The sequence below is a fragment of the Maniola jurtina genome, chromosome 2 (assembly GCF_905333055.1).
Source record: "Maniola jurtina chromosome 2, ilManJurt1.1, whole genome shotgun sequence".
NCBI classification, from domain to species: Eukaryota; Metazoa; Arthropoda; class Insecta; order Lepidoptera; family Nymphalidae; genus Maniola; species Maniola jurtina.
Genome location: NC_060030.1, coordinates 14,726,628 through 14,745,740, shown reverse-complemented (window position 1 = coordinate 14,745,740; position 19,113 = coordinate 14,726,628). Strand labels below are relative to the sequence as shown.

The 19,113-nt window shown below is 37.1% G+C and overlaps 3 protein-coding genes across 7 annotated transcripts; 1 reads left to right on the top strand and 2 right to left on the bottom strand.

Annotated features, from left to right (window-relative positions):
• Window positions 1–583: 583 nt before the first annotated feature.
• LOC123876202 (N-acetylgalactosamine kinase) lies at window positions 584–2,911 on the bottom strand. Of its 2 annotated transcripts, XM_045922380.1 has the most exons (3): window positions 2,825–2,911; window positions 2,541–2,681; window positions 584–2,429 (listed from the first exon to the last, which is right to left on the bottom strand). In XM_045922380.1, the coding sequence occupies exon 3, from the start codon at window positions 2,362–2,364 to the stop codon at window positions 907–909; it is 1,458 nt and encodes a 485-aa protein (XP_045778336.1). In that variant the 5' UTR covers window positions 2,365–2,429; window positions 2,541–2,681; window positions 2,825–2,911; the 3' UTR covers window positions 584–906. The 2 variants fall into 2 exon arrangements, with proteins under 2 accessions (XP_045778336.1, XP_045778344.1); XM_045922388.1 differs by lacking the exon at window positions 2,825–2,911 and having other exon boundaries at window positions 2,549–2,811.
• A 1,743-nt stretch (window positions 2,912–4,654) lies between these two features.
• On the top strand, window positions 4,655–11,942 carry LOC123876224 (zinc finger protein 32-like). 3 transcript variants are annotated; one of them, XM_045922408.1, is made up of 9 exons: window positions 4,655–5,030; window positions 5,599–5,727; window positions 6,636–6,811; window positions 7,275–7,437; window positions 8,706–8,930; window positions 9,648–9,803; window positions 10,463–10,580; window positions 11,233–11,516; window positions 11,597–11,942. In XM_045922408.1, exons 1-8 carry the CDS (start codon window positions 4,911–4,913, stop codon window positions 11,505–11,507), a joined length of 1,362 nt encoding a protein of 453 aa, XP_045778364.1. In that variant the 5' UTR covers window positions 4,655–4,910; the 3' UTR covers window positions 11,508–11,516; window positions 11,597–11,942. The 3 variants fall into 3 exon arrangements, with proteins under 3 accessions (XP_045778364.1, XP_045778372.1, XP_045778380.1); XM_045922416.1 differs by having other exon boundaries at window positions 4,659–5,030; window positions 8,706–8,786; window positions 11,233–11,942; XM_045922424.1 differs by lacking the exon at window positions 8,706–8,930 and having other exon boundaries at window positions 4,664–5,030; window positions 11,233–11,942.
• Window positions 11,943–13,297: 1,355 nt separating this feature from the next.
• Window positions 13,298–18,626, bottom strand: LOC123871547 (oocyte zinc finger protein XlCOF6.1-like). 2 transcript variants are annotated; one of them, XM_045915423.1, is made up of 6 exons: window positions 18,578–18,626; window positions 17,703–17,967; window positions 17,496–17,562; window positions 16,746–16,857; window positions 15,547–15,780; window positions 13,298–14,832 (listed from the first exon to the last, which is right to left on the bottom strand). In XM_045915423.1, the coding sequence occupies exons 1-6, from the start codon at window positions 18,590–18,592 to the stop codon at window positions 14,356–14,358; spliced, it is 1,170 nt and encodes a 389-aa protein (XP_045771379.1). In that variant the 5' UTR covers window positions 18,593–18,626; the 3' UTR covers window positions 13,298–14,355. The 2 variants fall into 2 exon arrangements, with proteins under 2 accessions (XP_045771379.1, XP_045771370.1); XM_045915414.1 differs by lacking the exon at window positions 18,578–18,626 and adding an exon at window positions 18,333–18,554.
• Between the last annotated feature and the right edge of the window lie 487 nt (window positions 18,627–19,113).

The following is a 19,113-nucleotide window of genomic DNA, read 5'->3' as shown; positions in this document are numbered from 1 at the left end:
TACACTCATGCGGGTGCAGAGATGAGCTGAGGCTGAGACCTCAAGCATAGTTCACTGTGCCTCAAGTATTTAATCTATTTAGAATACTCATTACTGAAAATTCCAAAACTCGAAAACTCCTCGAAAGATTCAAAAATCGATGATGGCACCACAGAGTAACTTTGCTTCGAAAAGTTTTTCGTTTGTTTGGTTTATTTAATGTAAAGCAGGTGATTCAAAAATAAATAATATATCAACTTTCTTAAATGAGTAATGACGTCAGGTAACTACTAATGAAATGAGAATACAGAACCGTTCTTCAATTTTATTGATAAACAGGTAGGTATGGCAAAATAAATTTTAATTTATCAATTAATAAATTATAATCTATAATAATTTAAATGCCTTAAATCACTATGAACCTAAACAAATGAAAAGTTATAATATGCGCCTAAGTAAGCAATCACTCTGAAATCTCTGTTTATATAATCATTTGTGGTTTTGAATTTAGATTTAGGACTAGGTAGGTAGTTACCTACTTAACTGATACAAAACTTATTTGAGAAAATAGTAAATAGATAAGTACGTATTTTAGTATTGACCTGACTATGCTTACTTAGGTAACAAATCAATACAGTAAACCTAAATAATTCATTTAATAATTAATATAAAATATATACCTACCTATTAAGTTAAGTACCTAGTGCCTACTTTTATCATTCAGCGTTGGCACTTTTTATGGTACATATATAAGTAAAATAATTGGTGCCTATAAATGCTTATCTACCAGTTGTAGATAATAAAATAATATTCATATTCGCGGACTTTAATATACCTATCTACTCAATGCTCGCCCAAATACGAAGACAAAAATAAATGAATTTGTATTGTAATGATAATAATTAATGACAAGAAATGCTTAATTTGTTATTGATTTACATAAATAACGGCACCATAATTAGGTGTAGTGGCAAATATATACGACTTTGCCTTATTCTTGTCGATATTACAGTGCTCGACGTAATATTCATTTTCCAACTTTTCTATGTAATTTTTAACTTTTTCATTAGGGCATAATGCAACGATGCAGCCTCCCCAGCCAGCACCCGTCAGCCTGGAGTGCACGTTTAGTTTGCTCGATATCTCTACCAATAGATCTAGTTTTTTGTGGGAACATTCATACAAAGATTTCAAACTTTCATGGCTGTTCGACATGAGTTTTCCCAAACGAGTTAGTATCTCGTTTTCGTCACCAGAAGAACGAATTTTATCATGAATAGAACCATTGCTCTTGCCATTCATATTGGATTGCAGACATATTTTGCGAAATTCTTCAACTCTCAAAGCCTCTTCATATACGTGCAAAGCTCTTTGTTTGAGTTTGAACTCGGTTATATGCCTCGTGTTTGAAGTCAGGTACAACTTATCAATTTCTTCTTCGGAAATCTCTAACATCTTACACACTTCATCTTTTGTATAGATTGATTTCGGCAACCGTTCATAAACTAGAGTTACCATTTCTTCTAAGGTTTTATCTAGTAATTTCTGTACTTGACTTAACGTGATTACACTATGATCTTTACTAGTCTCGGGAGATAAAGCTAATATTTTACTGGCTAGCCGACATTCTATTACTCTTCTATTGTAATCGTTAGTTGCAGCTTTATTAATCTCTGCCAAGCTGTGAGCAACAACAAATGATGCATCTTCTGGTAAAACAACTTTTGTAGCTTTCAGAGGATTCCACGTTATATATTGAGCGCAATATTTTTCTGCTAAAAATGCAATCGCCTGATCCATTCCGCCTCCCTGTGTTCCGATGTACCGTTCACATCTCGCACATAAAGATGCTATTTCGGTTCTATTTAATGTAGCATTTTGAGCATATAAAAAGGCAAGGCACGCTGCACTTACTAATGCTGAAGAACTGGACAAACCGGAAGCAGGAGGAATATTTCCATCTATATAAAGTCTAACACCGCTAGAAAATTCATTGTTTAAGTGTTCCAGTGCTCCTTTTAATCCACACAATACGTAATTATACCAAAAGGGTTTTCCATCTTTATCAGCTGTGATTGTAATGTCGTCATATGCTTTGATTTCTAATTCGAAACTCACGTATTTTGGATTTGCGTTTCTGATGCACACTTTATGTTCCTCAGTTAAACTTCCCGCCACTAATATATCTTGTTCCAGAGCCATTGGTAACACCGGATAGCCACAATAATCAATATGTTCACCGATTAAATTTACGCGACCGGGAACTCGAGCTACAAATGCTGGGTGGCAACCAAATTCATCGTAGAATTCTTTAATAATCTTTTGAATTCTTTCACTGGAAGTGACTTTTCTTATCGGCACTTGGTCAATGTTATTTCCGTTCATTTTTCAACTCTCACAATATATTGTAAACAAATGCAAAACTGCGCTGCACGACTGCGAAGTTGCGACTGAAAATTGTTCAATTGTTATTATTATCAGTGTTATGATTACAATAAACGAGGTTTCGTTACGCTTTGAAACGAAAGCAACAATGTAAAAACCAGCGTTTGTTTACTCACAATCTCACTATCATGAAAAATTATGTTTTCAATAGGTATTTAAACTAGTTTAAGATTTTGGTAAATGCTGTTCACCCGTAATTGTTTCAATGATCTTTGTATATTTATCACAAAACGCTTTAAATTGTGCTGCACTTAAAGCTGAAATAAATTACTGAACTTGAATAAACTTAAATATAACCTTAAAGTTAACAATGATTAATGCTATTAAGGTCGATAATCGACCACTGATCGTGATCAATGCTCGACGATCAAGACTCTACTATTCAATCAGAAAAAATTACAATGCCAAGCATAGGTGACGTTGTTGGTTGTTCCGCGTTGCTTCAGGCGTCCGCCCGGCTGCGCTGTGAAGTTTGCCGTTCTTCGTATTTGTGTCGACGTACAGTTAGATCATCTAATACGCTTAATAAAATTGATATGCTTGAGTTTCTTTATGATTCAAACCGGTTGATGATCAAAATATTTTCTAATTCTTACAATAATAATAATTTGTAGTAGGTAGGTGGCTAAATAGTCCACATACACAATTTTACATTTCTATTTATTTTACTATAATATACCACTAATAATAGCTATACCTATTTAACGTACCTACACATTTACGAGTCGTGATGGCCAAATGGACAGAATATCTGTACCAAGGGTACATGGGTTCAAATCCAAAGCAATTTATAGGTATACCTTGCTGTTTTTCGGAATAAACGACCATGAAATCAGTCTGATTTCTTATTGGAGAAAATTTTGGTATCTGTCGTAAAAAACTTATTCGCACTTGACTAGGAGTCGTACGTAGGTGAAAAGTGAGTTTCTTATCTTGTAATTAACTAGTTACATAGGTAGGTATATATTTTTATGAAAAAAAAAAGTTTAGTTGAAAGATTAATCAGCTTGTTACTTATTTTATTTTATTGAGTAACTACGTAAGTAAGTAATATAATACCATTAGAACATCAATGTATTAGGATGTTGATAGGCTCTTTTCTTTATCATTTATTTAAGTGCGTGATTTCGAAAGATTTAATTAACTACCTACTTATGTACCAACTGTATAAGTGGTAATATTGCGACGTTTGGTTTGTCAACTAATTGAAGGTTTTGTGATACTGATATGATAACCTATTTTATGAGTAGCTACTTACCTAGTTAATCCTCACACTTTCAAGTGCCCATTAAAATATGTAGGCATACCTACCTTATATTTTGATAATGAAATATGGTGCAGTTTTTCAAAATCCCATTGACTGAGATATGTCTGGTGAAATGAGAAGACTCCAAGTCTGTATTGGTGAATTTGTAAAAATTCCGAAATATTAGTAAGCTGAAATTAAGTTAAATTTCTAGAAAAGTCTAGGCACCTTACAGAAACCAATGTTTTGACTCTACTCAAGCTTTAGACCAGCATAGGTACAGAACATTTTCATATGGTTGTAACTACCTAGAAAGTACACGGTCAGTTAAATGCAAAAAATATGATAATTATTTTGGATCAAATTCTTCCTAAAAAAGTAGGTACCTAACTAGCCCAATTCGGGTAATTATTATATAAAAAATTTAGTAAGTTTTAAATAATAATCATTCAATTTTTAAATAATTAGCTGATGCCCGCAACTTCGTCCGCGTGGATTTACGTTTTTCAAAATCTCGCGAGAACTCTTCGATTTTCCGGAATAAAAAGTAGCCTATGTGTTAATCCAGGATAACTAACTAGTTATAATCTATCTCCATTTTAAATTGCAGCCAAATCCGTCCAGTAGTTTTTGCGTGATTGAGTAACAAACATCCAAACGTCCACACTTTTACATTTCATATTATTATTTATATTTATAGGTAACTAATATTATTATAATTATGAATATGATAACTATCCTTGTAGATCTCTGAGCGCATAGTACTCTGTATCTCTACGGAAAAAAGGCGGGACGAAACTAGGACAGAGTTTTCAAGTGGTTTTCAAAAAGGACCTTTGATTGTTTTTGAAAGTTTTTGGCAACTTTTTTTGTTATATCAAGGCAATATGCGGCCGAGGTCTGTCTAGGCAGGGTGAGGCAGGGCAGGGCTTGGCCGTCGTAATAAAATTCTCGGCGGTTGATTGGCTGCGGCTGCCATGCGGTGCGGCTGCACCTAGGTTGGCAATTGGCACTTGGCAGTAACCATAGACAAAATCAAAATGTCAATCGAAACAAAAGTCAAAAAAGAATTTGTGGAATTTGTATTTTTCTGGGAACGGGAATTTGTAACATGATTTTGTTGTTTGATAATAATTATTGATTGATTTTGAATGTGAATTTGTGACTATTGGTATTCATAACAAACCCTGAAAACTAATGTATATGTGAAATAGTGCTAGGTATCAGAAAATATATAAAAATGGCGCACATTTTAGACTTTAATAAAATATGTCGCGCTTGTTTATCCGACACAGGACCTCTCAAAGACTTGTTTACTGCCTGTTCTTCAGGCGTTTTCAAGTATTGTACTTCTGTCGAGGTAAGAAAGATGTTAAAGTAACAACTACTGTTGGTAATAACTACTTATGTATTGTATTTTCTATGTAGGAGCCTCTGGTGGCCTTGTGAATATAGATTACCTGCGAATTGTTTTTTTTATTTGTTCGGACCTCTTGTACGAATGTTTATCGCCGCTGAAATACGTTGCTTAGCTTTGTACTCCTTTCTAAAGAGTAATGGATATGAAGCATACAACATACAAACGATCATTGAAATCCCAAAAAATACAATGTAAAATTGGATTTTAATGAGTACTCAATGTCCAAAGACAACCATTAAAATTTCAGCTTCTACACATATGTATGCTAATGCGACCTCGCTTGTCTTGTGTTCAGAGTACACCATAAGAAAAATTTACTATTTTGCCATAGCTGACTTAAAAAGTAAACAAATGACAGCATATTTCTTGGAGAAACAAGGTTGTAATCAGAAAGTCCCATAAGCTGTATATTGTCACATGGGTTTCTGCAAGAGGCACTTTGATTACCTATTAACTTGGCTAAAGAAAAATAGATTGTATTGGTATGTAATCCAAAATTTTAATTAAGATTGCAGCCACAGATCCCCTTCCGAAGCTGATCTGCCAAACATGCCTAGACTTGTTGAACAAGCTGTATTACTTCAAGCAAGTGGTTGTGAGATCCAATGTCATATTAAAGCAGCAATGCAGATTACAGGTAACTTTCTAATACCCTAGACTGCAGCTCAGCCGTTTCTGAAAATGATTATAAAATCTTAACTAAGGATAGGAAAAAACCCTGCCATATTGCTAGAATCTTAGCTAGAAATGTATATTTTGATCCAATAGATTTTTATTATTAATATATTTTCGATGGATTTTGTAGAACAATATGGCTTTCCTATTTTTGGTTTGTATGCGTTGTTTATTTTTGGATGCTCATTTGTTTTTGAATGCATCACATATTACAGCCCTATGTATACTGCAGATATTGCAATTATTAATAACTTAAATAAAGTTATTTTGTAAATCCCCTAAAATGCCACTAACATATTTGATGCTTTATATGTTTGTTGTGTTTGGGAGATCATCCAATGCTGTGCCCTGGATTTCTACTTCAGCTGCACAAGCCAATGACTGGCAACATGCTGTAACTGGGCAGCAGACAGGAAGCTTCAGGATGTCTTGTACAAAATTGCTCAGCGCAAGTGTGACCATGATCGTGATCACACATTTTTAACCCCCGACCCAAAAAGAGGGGTGTTATAAGTTTGACGTGTGTATCTGTGTATCTGTCTGTGGCATCGTAGCGCCTAAACAAATGAACCGATTTTAATTTAGTTTTTTTTGTTTGAAAGGTGGCTTGATCGAGAGTGTTCTTAGCTATAATCCAAAAAAATTGGTTCAGCCGTTTAAGAGTTATCAGCTCTTTTCTAGTTTTCTTGTAGAAAAGAAGGTTACATAACCGTTAGGTTCATAATATTATGTCAATTGACAAATGTCAAGCTGTCAAGATGAACGTTGCCTAGATATACATAATTATTTATTTGAAAATGATTTGTCGGGGGTGTTGAAAATTTTTAATTTACACTTGTGTCTGATGAGCTTTATCCTGATTTGTTACAGAATTTACAAGCAAAAAATGATCAACCCACAAGTGAAGGCAATGATAATAATATGGTAGAGGTGAACATTACGGAACTGACTGATGAGCTTAAGATGCATGAGAACAACACCACTGGTGATTGTATGGAGAGCTCGGATAAAGCTGAGAAGCCTTCGGCTGATGCCATACTCATTAGGTAAGTGTTAAAAAGATAATCTAAATTCCAGCATCAACTTCTGTTGTGTTTAGGTAAATGTAACTACTTCAAAACTGAATTTTAAATGAAGGTTCAAATCTTCATTTAAACTATTGTTTACTTATCTATATACTTTTTATAAATAAAATTGAGTGTGTCTATGTGCATATATATATATACACATAGACACACTTAATTTTATATATCATATTAAGCGCATATGGTTTTTTAAACTGTACCATAACTGAATCAAAGTTTGTCTGTCTGTCTGTTTGAGCAGGCTAATCTTCGGAACGGCTGAACCTATTTAGACGGGAATTTCACAGACAAGTAGAGGATTAACCAAGGAGTAAAATAGGCTACTTTTTGATATGACTTTCAAAAATGGATGAGTTGTGTTTTCCACCTATGTACACTGATATCTCTGAGATTTCTGAACTGATTTGTGTGTTCTTTGTTACAGTCAGATTCTACAAAGGCGAAGACGGCGCGGGCCCGGACGTCCGCCCAAAGACCCGGACGGACCTAAGAGAAGACGCGAGCGTATGAAGTGCATGAAATGCGGCAAGAGCTTCCAGAAGTATGAAAACTTTGAAGCACATATGCGTGGACACTTTGGGAAGAAGGTAAAGAATTGAATAAGTTTTCAGTAAATTTCTAGAGCAGATGTAAAACTGAACTTATCTGATTGAGATCATATCAAATTGCACAATACATTTTTGCTCGACATTTCTTTTTTTTTACTTCGAGGCAAGGGTAAATTACACACCTCCAGACTAAGCTTGTATCTGGCATTTGGTTATTCATCTGCTTTAGAACCACTTTAGTATTGCTTATAACTTGTTGTGTCAATGTTGCTTGTATGGACTCATTTTAGTGTCTATTTATCCTTGCTCCTGGGGATTGTCATCTGTAAGGTAACCCCTTGAGAAACTTCGAGCATTCAATGTAATATTTTGACATTGATATCAAACAAAAAGGTTAGAATCATAAGTAATATGTCATTTTGATATTGGTCACAAATGAAAGAGGTGAATAGAATAATAATAATAATAGGTATAAATGGTATAAAAGCATATTAAGCACATTTTGACATTTGTATCAAGTGAAAGGGGTTAATAGAATATAAAAGGACTAGCGACCCGCCCCGGCTTCGCACGGGTGGACATTTATTTTTTCTATTTTCCAGGATAAAATATAGCCTATACGGATTCGGAAGAATCCCTCTAAGTAATGGTAAAAGAAATTTTGAAATCGGTCCAGTAGAATAGAATAGAATAGAATAGATTTTTATATAGAATAGAATAGATTTTTATTCAAATAAACTTTTACAAGTGCTTTTGAATCGTCAAATAATTTACCACTGGTTCGGAATGCAGTTCCTACCGAGAAGAACCAGCCAGTAGTTTTTGAGCCTATTCAATACAAACATACAAAAATACAAAGGTTTCCTCTTTATAATATTAGTATAGATAATTAAAATCTTCATCACTTTTACTACTAAACTTTGTGAAGTTAGGTATTGATGCACTGTTTGGAGAAAAATGGCAATTTTACTTCTTTATTTTACAAAAAGTTCTTTTGTAAAAATTTAATGCTCGAAATTTTTCAATCTGAAACCAAACGTATTGTCAGCCGCAGTTCATTTTTGTCTCTTAATTTTAAGCTTATAAATCCCACCTCAGCTCTTCTGCTAAACTCGTAGGTCGGCAAATGCCAAGTGACAACTACGCTCGCATGCAGATAATTATTTGATTGATGGGGTGATCGGTGATATGGCACAATCCCTGAGAGGGAACGGTCGAGCATCCGAGCGCAGTTTGTCGCTGGGGGGGTTTCGGCGGCTGGCCACACGTTTGTCGCTCGCGCGGCCTACAGCGTAGCTCCCTTGCAGCCGGACATCCAGTGCGCGCACTGCGACAAGACGTTCATGTCGCTGCGCAGCCTCAGCTCGCACGCGCGCATCCACTCCGCGGTACGCAAATACCAATGCCTCGCGTGCGGCAAGAGCTTCGCCTACCTCAACGTGCTCAAGAACCACGAGCTCATCCACGCGGGCGTGCGCAAGCACCAGTGTCACCTGTGTGACGCCAAGTTCGTGCAGGCGTACAACCTCAAGGTTTGTGTCGCGCGACGTTCCTGTCTCGCGCGGCCCACAACGCGCACCCTTCACGGGGGCGTGCGCATGCACCAGTATCATCTGCGTGACGCCAAGTTGGTGCAGGCCGCCCACCTCACGCGGCTGCACGGCCACAGCCACGCGGGCGTGCGAGTCACCAGTGCTACTATGCGACGTTCTAAGTTCAGCACAACCTCGCGCAATATTGCGCACTCTGGGCGAGACAATATAGGAAAGCGGGCTTCACCTAGGTGAGAACACTAACTCGAGGGATCATACCGACGGCTGCGGTTGTCCATCATCTCGCGAGCTAATACTGAGTGGCGTTTGACGCAGATGCTGCTCAAGCTGCAACAGGCTGTGTCTATACAGCGCGAACGCATTATGTCTGACGCAAAAGTAATCTTTGTCACCCTCAAGACTACAAGGTTAGTGAGCTTATTCAATGCATGGGTGCAGTGTATTTGTATCGCCAAATGACGTTAAGGTTAGTACCTATGTGAATTTCAATTAGTATTTATTTTAAAACAGATTTTTTTTTTGAAAATTTCTTAACAAAGCAAATCAACGTTTCATATTACTCTCGAGCATGCAGGTTTCCTCATGAGGTTTTCCTTCGCCATTTAAGCCTTTCACTCTTCAATAATAAATACGCCTAAACCTGGGTACCCATCTACCCGGGAGGTAGTCTCCCACTGTACCCGTGGTTGTCTGCAGGTGCACCTGGAGACTCACAGCGACCAGAAGAACTACAGCTGCTCGCAGTGCGGCAAGAAGTTCGCGCAGCCCGGCAACCTCAAGATACACCTCATACGGCACACGGGCATCAAGAACTATGCGTGCACCATGTGCGAGATGAGGTTTTATATCAAGGTTAGATGAACAGCCATACTAATATTATAAATGCGAAAGTGTCTGTCTGTCGCTTACGTTTTCATGATATTTGGTAACCGATTTTAATGATATTTGGTACAGAGTTAGCTTACAATCCGGAAATTGACTTCGGCAACTTTTTATCCCGGAAAATGAGTTCCTACGAGATTTTTAAAAAACTTAAATCCACGCGGACGGAGTCGCTGGCATCATCTAGTACTCTATAAGCTACAACACGAAAGGGAAAGATATTTACTGGAATTAAAATTTATGAGTAAATGGCTAGAAAGTCAATGCCAGATAGGTAAATATTGTATTGGAAAAAAATCAAGGTTAGTACAGGGCCACGAACAAGAAGAACTGTAACAAGCTGTAGGGTGATTTTTTTACAATCATTAGATGCATTTTGTTCAGCATTAGACTTAAGCTGCGATGAGATGGTACAAGGATGGATTTACGCTGTATTTATATCGTGAAGTTTTGTATGTGGATTGGAAAAAAACAGTGCAATTCAGATTTTTTCTTTAGCAACACCACATTCAAGGGGACAGTGTGACACTTCACAAGATGGCGGTGTTAGTTCCGATTTTGGCCACGCGCCAAAAGATCCTTGTCGCACTGTATACATGTAGCCTCTCAAAGATGTCATCACCCCACAGGCGGACCTGGTGAAGCACATGCGCTCTCATTCGGCGGAGAAGCCGTTCTCGTGCCAGATGTGCGACAAGACCTTCAAGAGCAGGAGCTTCCAGGCCATACACATGCGGACGCACACTGGTAAGTCGTGCTATCCTTTTCCACATAAACTCAAGAGAGTTTCAGGATGTCAAGTGGAATTATGTACAACTATTATTTGGTCCAAATAAAGAATTAAAAAAAATTGGAAATGTTGTGAAAGAGACAGCACTAATTGTTTTATCCCTGACAATTTACGTTTGCTTTATATTATTCAATCTTAATAATAATTTAAACGCGAGAGTTTGTTTGTATGGATGTTTGTCACGCAAAAACTGAGTACTATGCGCTCAGAGATCTATAAGGATGTTTATCCTAATCCAAATTATAATATTATAACTGTGAAAGTGTGGATGTTTGGATGTTTGTTTCTCTTTCACGCAAAAACTACTGCATGATTTGGCTAAAATTTGGAATGGAGATAGATTATACCCTGGATTAACATATATGCTACTTTTTATCCCGGAAAATCAATGAGTTTCCACGGGATTTTTAAAAACCTATATCCACGGGAACAAGTTTTTAATATGTCCATAAGTTGTGACGATATTATTAGTCAAAAAAGACTATCCTTTCTCAAAGAGAACATGTCAATTTATTTTAGTTGAGATTGTGTGCAACCAAATTACCATATTATAATTAATTAGGTCTTTAGGCATATTTTTATAAATATGACGTTTTTGTTCTTTTAAAGGTGAACGACCGTATGCCTGCGACTTATGCCCGAAAAAATTCATGGCAAGAAAAGACCTCCGCAACCACAGAATGATCCACACGGGGGAAAAACCTCACAAGTGCCAGCTGTGCAACCAGGCCTTCATACAGAAGTGCGCGCTTAACAGGCACATGAAGGGGCACGGGAAAAACAACGAGGACGCCCAGACTCTCATACGAGCACCCTTGCCGCCCGTCAATATCAACAACACTCCGCCGCTGGCTATGGCGTACGCGCAGTGGCATACTAATTAATTCATGTAAAATAGCTTAGATAAACAAAAACATTCGATATTATGTTGATAAAAACCCCTTCCGACGCGATGTCGTACCAATAGCAAGTACTGTGTGCATTTACAACACGCGACGCCACACCCGCAATCGCCGTAACTACACTCTTCGTGTACTATGTGTTTTATAACACTCGACACCACTCTTGCAATTTCCCTATTGACACCATACACGGCAGAGAAACCTCACAAATGCCAGCTATGCAACCAGGCCTTCATACAGAAGTGCGCGCTTAACAGGCACATGAAGGGGCACGGGAAGAACAACGAGGACGCCCAGACTCTTATACGGGCACCCTTGCCGCCCGTCAATGTCAACAACACTCCGCCGCTGGCTATGGCGTACGCGCAGTGGCATACCAATTAATTCATGTAAAATAGCTTAGATAAACAAAAACATTCGATAAAAATCCCTTCCGACGCGATGTCGTACCAATAGCAAGTACTGTGTGCATTTACAACACGCGACGCCACGCCCGCAATCGCCGTAACTACACTCTTCGTGTACTATGTGTTTTATAACACTCGACACCACTCTTGCAACTTCCCTATTGACACCATACACGGCAGAGAAACCTCACAAATGCCAGCTATACAACCAGGCCTTCATACAGAAGTGCGCGCTTAACAGGCACATGAAGGAGTACGGGAAGAACGACGAGAACGCCCAGACTCTCATATGAGCACCCTTGCCGCCCGTCAATGTCAACAACACTCCGCCGCTGGCTATGGCGTATGCGCAGTGGCATACCAATTAATTCGTGTAAAATTGCCGAGTAACGTACCTAGATACACAAACACATTCGATCTTATAATTTATTGTGTAATTTTTTCGATTTTTTAAAATTATAACTAGCTGATGGCCGCGACTTCGTCCGCGTGGATTTAGGTTTTTCAAAATCCCGTGGGAACTCTTTGATTTTCCGGGATAAAAAGTAGCCTATGTGTTAATCCTCCGCGTGGATTTAGGTTTTTCAAAATCCCGTGGGAACTCTTTGATTTTCCGGGATAAAAAGTAGCCTATGTGTTAATCCGGGGTATAATCTATCTCCATTCCAAATTTCATCCAAATCCGGTCAGCCGTTTTTGCGTGAATAACAAACATCCACACTTTCACATTTATAATATTAGTGGGATTTATAAATGAAATTAACGTAACGGAAAGGCTTGAACTATCAAAATAATTCACGTCTTAGGCCCAAGGAGTCATTAGTGCAGAAATATAAACTCAAAGCTGCCAATAGGTGGCGCTGTAGCACGTTTTATCGCGACTAAACAGCATGTAATGTGTGCGTATGAACTAAACGAATCTAGATAAATGAGACACACTATTTAACAAACGGGCAGAGTTTCACTTACAAAGTTACAACTCAAACGTCAATTTTTGGAATTGATACCCTTTAGGTATCAATAATTATGTAGTTAGCCAACGCCCGCAACTTCGTCCGTGTAGATTAAGATTTTCTAATTCCCTTGGATACTTTGATTTCCCGTGATAAAGTGTAGCCTATGTGTTAATCCAGGGTTATAATCTATCTTTGCTCCAAATATCAGCCAAATCCGTCCAGTAGTTTTTGGTGCATGAAAGAGTAACAAACAGATAAATAACACACTTTCGTCTTTATAATATTACTAGCGACCCGCCCCGGCTTCGCACGGGTGGACACTACCACGAAAAATCCTATCTATTTTCCGGGATAAAATATAGCCTATACGGATTCGGAAGAATCCCTCTAAGTAATGGTAAAAGAAATTTTGAAATCGGTCCAGTAGTTTTTGAGCCTATTCAATACAAACATACAAAAATACGAAGGTTTCCTCTTTATAATATAATTATAATATTATTATATTATGATCCTATCCCTAAAGAGTCTTTAAATGGACTACGCCAGTAGACTCGCTTCGTCGTCTATTCATTAAGCTTCGGGGGCTCGGATTTCGTACATCGATGTTCTGGATAGGGTTGCCAACATTTCTTCAGTGTAATATAGTATTTTTGAGACTAAGCTATAAAAAAATATAGTACACTTAAAAAATATATAGCATTTTACGCAAAACGTAGACGAAGATATATTTGTTACTTATTTATTTTTATAAAAACTATTTTTTTGATTGAGTAACAAACATCCAAACATCCACACTTTCACACTTATAATATTAAGTAGGATTAGTTATGCTAGTCTATGAAATATGGAAAAAATCTTCAAACATGTTTTAAAATTTGTAAATAAGATATTGTACAAAGTAGGCTAAGGAATCGTGTAAAATATACAAATATTAGGATAAAACGTACAACTTACGAGTATGTTAAGTCAAATCAGATCTTAGTATTAAGTCATAAGTATGTATGTTTATCTTTAAGGTCAATCGATCCGTCATTTTAGAGCAACTAATGTTACAGATCTCTTTAATTATTCCTAAAATAAATAAATTTCATATGTAAAAAGAAATCTAAACTTATTTACAAATATCTACTGTGTATGTCAAAATATGTTTTATCCAATTTCAAAAAAAAAAAATTTTACAAAATGTTACTAATTAATGCTTGTGATATATTAAGTTCGCTGAATAAATAAAACAATTTTATTCGAGATTTAATCCTGGATTTTTATTTCTTAAATTTTATGTGCCTGTCTAAAGTAAATACTATACGGACACAGCCGTGGTCGTACACTAATCATACCAGTCATACAAAAATAAACTGAAATAGTGCCAGGCGAAAGCCTCAAAGTGTGGAGTGCCTCGGTTGACTATTGAGGCACTGTTTCTATTTAAGCCACGGTAGCCTGTAGTGGATATGGGTAACAACATCTTTATTCATTAACTGCAGGAACGATTCTATAATGAACCTTCATATGTCGATTCAAAGTTCCTCGCTGTGCAAAACTATGCTCACACACAGAACACTTATGAGGTTTCTCTCCAGTGTGAATGCGATGATGCTCCGTCAACCTCTTCTTAGACGTAAAAGACTTCGAACAGTAACTACATACAAACGGGCGTTCTCCAGAATGCATTCTCTGATGTTCTATGTATGAAGTTCGCGAAGTATACGACTTGTTGCAATCTTCACACTTGAAAACTGTGCCTTTGCCGTCGTGGTTCAACAAATGTTTTGCCAAGTTGTATTTGTCAGTGAATGGGAAGCTGCATACTTGGCAGATGTATCGTTTGCCCGTGTGACACTTTTGTATGTGCGAATCCAGGGTCTTGTTTGTGTAGAACTTTTTCCCACATTGGTCGCACGTGCAGTGACGTTCCCGATTTTCTTTGTGTGTTTCCAGATGGGCCTAAAAATGAAACTTTCTGTGAATTAAGTTCTAAGCCCTAATTCACACGAGCGTTAAAAAAGCGTCGCGGTAAACCCCGGCGTTGCACTGGATATACAACAGTGCGCGATAAAAAAGCGTTGACGTGTGAACAGATACTTGGGAATGCATTTGTTCTATTTGAACGCTTTTTTAACGGACGGTTATAAAACTCTCGTACGAATGAGACCTAAATGAGGGCGGAACAGTACAGGGAACACAGTTGACAAGGAATTTTTGAATAGCTAAATTTTTGTATGAAACTTGTCATGAATTCCATCGGCCTATATGCTGGACATGGCTTTTTCGAGATTGTGCCACCAAATCATCAAATTACGAAACTTGTCAGATATACATTGACAAAATCACGCTTTGACGCTACATTGCATATAGATAAATTCCTCTTTCCGTGTAATTTCTCGTGCACACACAATATTTCACAACTTTTCGTAATTGTGCCCCATGTTACACTATATTAATTTATTGACACTTATATTTATGAACATATAAAATTTGACACTTATACAATAAATAACAGCTAAACTCAAGCGAACTTTTGGTCTGTGTATGCCTGACTAGTTTTAAACTGCTTGAGGCCCTTAGCCTTGAGCTTGTCACGACTCGGGACAAAAGTAACAGGACGAACGGGTCCGAAGCTTGTCGGGCATACGCCAACAAAACCGACGTTATAATCACCTTCAGCACCCCACTAGTAGTGCACCCCTTGCCGCACACATTGCATATAAATAAATTCCTCTTTCTGTGCGCTTTCTCATGCATGCGCAAAGATTCGCGGCTCTTGGCAATTTTGCCGCAAGTGCTACACTTCAGAGTTTTCAGACTGACGCGTTCGTGGCAGCTCGCGTTGTGTCGCCTCAGCCCGCTCCATGTTATGAAGGTTTTCTCACAAGGCGTACATTTTAGTGACTTCTGAAAGGATAAAATATTACAAGTGTAATTTAAAAATTTATAACACCCCTGACAAGTGAAGGTTACAGTAACTAGAAAAGAGCTGATAACTTCCAAACGGCTGAAACGATTTTCTTGGATTATAGCTAAGAACACTCTCGATTAAGCCACCTTTCAAACAAAAAAAAAACTAAATTAAAATCGGTTCATTCGTTTAGGCGTTACGATGCCACAGACAGATACACAGATACACACGTCAAACTTATAACACCTCTCTTTTTGGGTTGGGGGTTAAAAATACCGAACATATCCCATAATTTGTTTTTAGGGTTCTGTTTTTACCTCAAAACGAAACCCTTCTAGGATCACTTTATTGGCTGTTTGTCTGTCGTGTCTGTCAAGAAACCTATAGGGTACTTCCCGTTGACCTAGAAACATGAAATTTGGCAGGTAGGAAGGTCTTATAGCACAAGTACAGGAATAAGTCTGAAAACCGCGAATTTGTGGTTACGTCATTAAAAAAAAATTAAAATGTGTTTCAATTTTCAAAGTAAGATTACTATACCAAGTGGGGTATCATATGAAAGGGCTTTACCTGTACATTCTAAAACAGATTTTTATGTATAAAAGTTTTTGATTTATCGTGCAAAACGTTGGAAAAAATACGCGAGTACAGAACCCTCAGTATGTGAGTCTGACTCGTACTTGGCTGGTTTTTATTAACTATTTTCCGTACTACTCTATACTCAGCAACAAGTATGTACAGAAAACATAGGCTTGTTTGTGTTTGGTTGGTCACTCAAAATAGTAAACGCCCACTAACTTTTTGTCTTTGTCATGTTTATGGGATTGTGTAACAGAGAGAACCCTTTTTTAGAATTTTTTTATGTGTGCTCTAAAACTACACTTCATTAAAAATTATTTAGAAAGAGCCTTATTATTATATTAACTTCTCTCCGTAGATAGAGTATAGTATACATACTTACTTTCGTTTCATGTGCCAATTTGTGAACTTTGAATCTTTCCTGAGAAACAAAACATTTGCTACACAAGTCACATTTTATCTTTTTCCTTCCGCTTGCTGTTTTTACTATTGCACTGCAAATAAATGCTATAATAAATGTTGGTGCTCCATAAAATTGAATTTATCACACTAATATTATAAAGGCGAAAGTTTGTATGTGTGAGTGTGTGTGTATGTTTGTTACTCCTTCACGCAAAAACTACTGGACGGATTTGGCTGAAATTCGGAATGGAGATAGATAATATTCTGGATTAGCACATAGGCTACTTTTTATCCCGGAAAACCAAAGAGTTCCCACGGGATTTCGAAAAACCTAAATCCACGCGGACGAAGTCGCGGGCGTCGGCTGTCGGCTATTACCTAATAAATTGAAACACTAGGTGATGCCTGCGATTTCATCTGTGTTAATCTAAGTTTTCAAAATCCCAAAGGAACTCTGATTTTCTGGGATAGTCTATGTGTTTGTTCAGGAATTCAGGATACAAGCTATCTTTTTACCAAATGGATGATGCCCACAACTTGTTCATGTACATATATTAAGGATTCATAAAAATCCTGTGGGAACTCTTTTCTAGGGCCTTCTCTTCTCTGATATGCAAGCTATCTCTACCAAATTGTGTCAAATGAATGGACAGTGAAAAGCTAGTAGACAGACAAAAACACACACTTTCGCATTTATTATATTAGGTTTAGTATGGATTTAAGAGCTTACTTTTTATGTGATCTATTTTCTTTAACTTTAACATCCACTTCAATGGGAAGCTCTGTTGAATCAAAATCTGAAAAAACATTTTTTTTGTGAATAATAATTACATATTCAGAAAAGGGATTTGAATCAAAAAGGGTCACTGTATTGATCATTATATGCAACTTAAATGGATTAGCAGCTTTATATTAAGATTGAATGCAGCTCTTTTACCATCATAATTTGCATCAATGTCCTCGACTTTGACTATAACAGTTTCAAGTTTTACTTCAAACTTATGTGAAACATCTTTCTGTGTATCTATTTCTCTAGGGTCATTGTTCAGCCAATCAGGCTTTCTATTTTCTAGCGCAGCAGAATAATAGTTCAACAGAGTATTCTGGGATTGCAAACATGTCTTTTTGAATTCTGAAAACTTTTTAATTAGGTTGTAACAGGTTTTGCATATTGATCTTGGCAGATTGTCGTCTTTAACAACCTGAAAGAAGAACTTAAGTATTAGTGTTTGAATCACTGGTTTCTTCTTTTGCTTTCACTGGGGCTTATCTGACAGAATTAGTACATATAAGTAGTTTTAATTGCAGCCTGCAGTTTTAATTGCAGCCTGCAGGCTAAAACAAGACTATTAAATGATTCAGTACTTAATAAAGTTAACAGGAAGATAGAAATCCGAATCTATTGCTGTTTGAAAATATTTATAAAAGTTATATTTTAAATATGACTTAACCCGGCAGACTTTTCCGACACGTAGAACCTTAAAGAGATTTAAAAAGCCTTCTTTCGTGTTCTAATCTAATAATTACACAGCTCTACACTATAAAGTTACTTTTTGGAAATAATTACCTCAACATTAGTACAAAACCAATAAACATCGGGTGAAACATTCTCAAATAAATTATATATAATAGTATCTATAGCACTAAGGCAAGCACGACATAATTTTCTAAAATCAGGCATTATACCTATTTAATTAAAAAAATAAACAACAACCACATCAAATTAAAATCAAAATCACAAAATTATTTATATTGACAATGTCAATGGCCTTTTTTTATATCACACACTCACACACTCAAAATGGTACTCACAGAAACATGAAACATCAAAGTCACCAGTCACTGTCACTGAATGTGAATTGACGTGAATTTGACAACTAGATTCATAGACAATTATTGTTGTTTTTTCTGGCTTTACACAGATAAGCCAATGGCAGGTTTGTAGAGTTATAATAGTTGTAAACACAGACCCAGGAATGGGACTTCGTCTGTGTTGGTGCTAGCTGGTGGGCGTGCTCTGCCTTTTTGGAGTGTTTTTTTTTTGTTAAAACTGATTGGAAAGTGCTCTAAGGGGGTGCCGTGCGTGTGTCGGCGAGCGCTGGTACAGACGGGGTCCATACTTATATAGTTTAACTAACTTGTTACAAATAACTACAAACTTGACATTGGCTAATCTTTGTAAAGCCAGACGAGAGAGGAAAAAAAAAATAGAAAAGGGCGGGAAACTTCGCACTTGGCGGACGTATAATTTTCCCGACCAATCCTTTTCTAAACCGAATTCTCAATTCACTCAAAATCAAAGCAAGACAATTTCACGTCCGCCAAGTAGGTACGAAGTTTGCCACCCT

Excerpts from the sequence above, each read along its gene's own strand:
- LOC123876202 (XM_045922380.1), bottom strand. The coding sequence starts at position 2,364 with ATGAACGGAAATAACATTGACCAAGTGCCGATAAGAAAAGTCACTTCC.
- LOC123876224 (XM_045922408.1), top strand. The coding sequence starts at position 4,911 with ATGGCGCACATTTTAGACTTTAATAAAATATGTCGCGCTTGTTTATCC. Across the intron at positions 7,438-8,705 it reads GTGGACACTTTGGGAAGAAG|CCGGACATCCAGTGCGCGCA; the intron begins GTAAAGAATTGA and ends GCTCCCTTGCAG. Across the intron at positions 8,931-9,647 it reads TGCAGGCGTACAACCTCAAG|GTGCACCTGGAGACTCACAG; the intron begins GTTTGTGTCGCG and ends GGTTGTCTGCAG.
- LOC123871547 (XM_045915414.1), bottom strand. The coding sequence starts at position 18,446 with ATGCCTGATTTTAGAAAATTATGTCGTGCTTGCCTTAGTGCTATAGAT. Across the intron at positions 17,968-18,332 it reads GGTTTTGTACTAATGTTGAG|GTTGTTAAAGACGACAATCT; the intron begins GTAATTATTTCC and ends TTCTTCTTTCAG. Across the intron at positions 15,781-16,745 it reads AATTGGCACATGAAACGAAA|AAGTCACTAAAATGTACGCC; the intron begins GTAAGTATGTAT and ends TTATCCTTTCAG.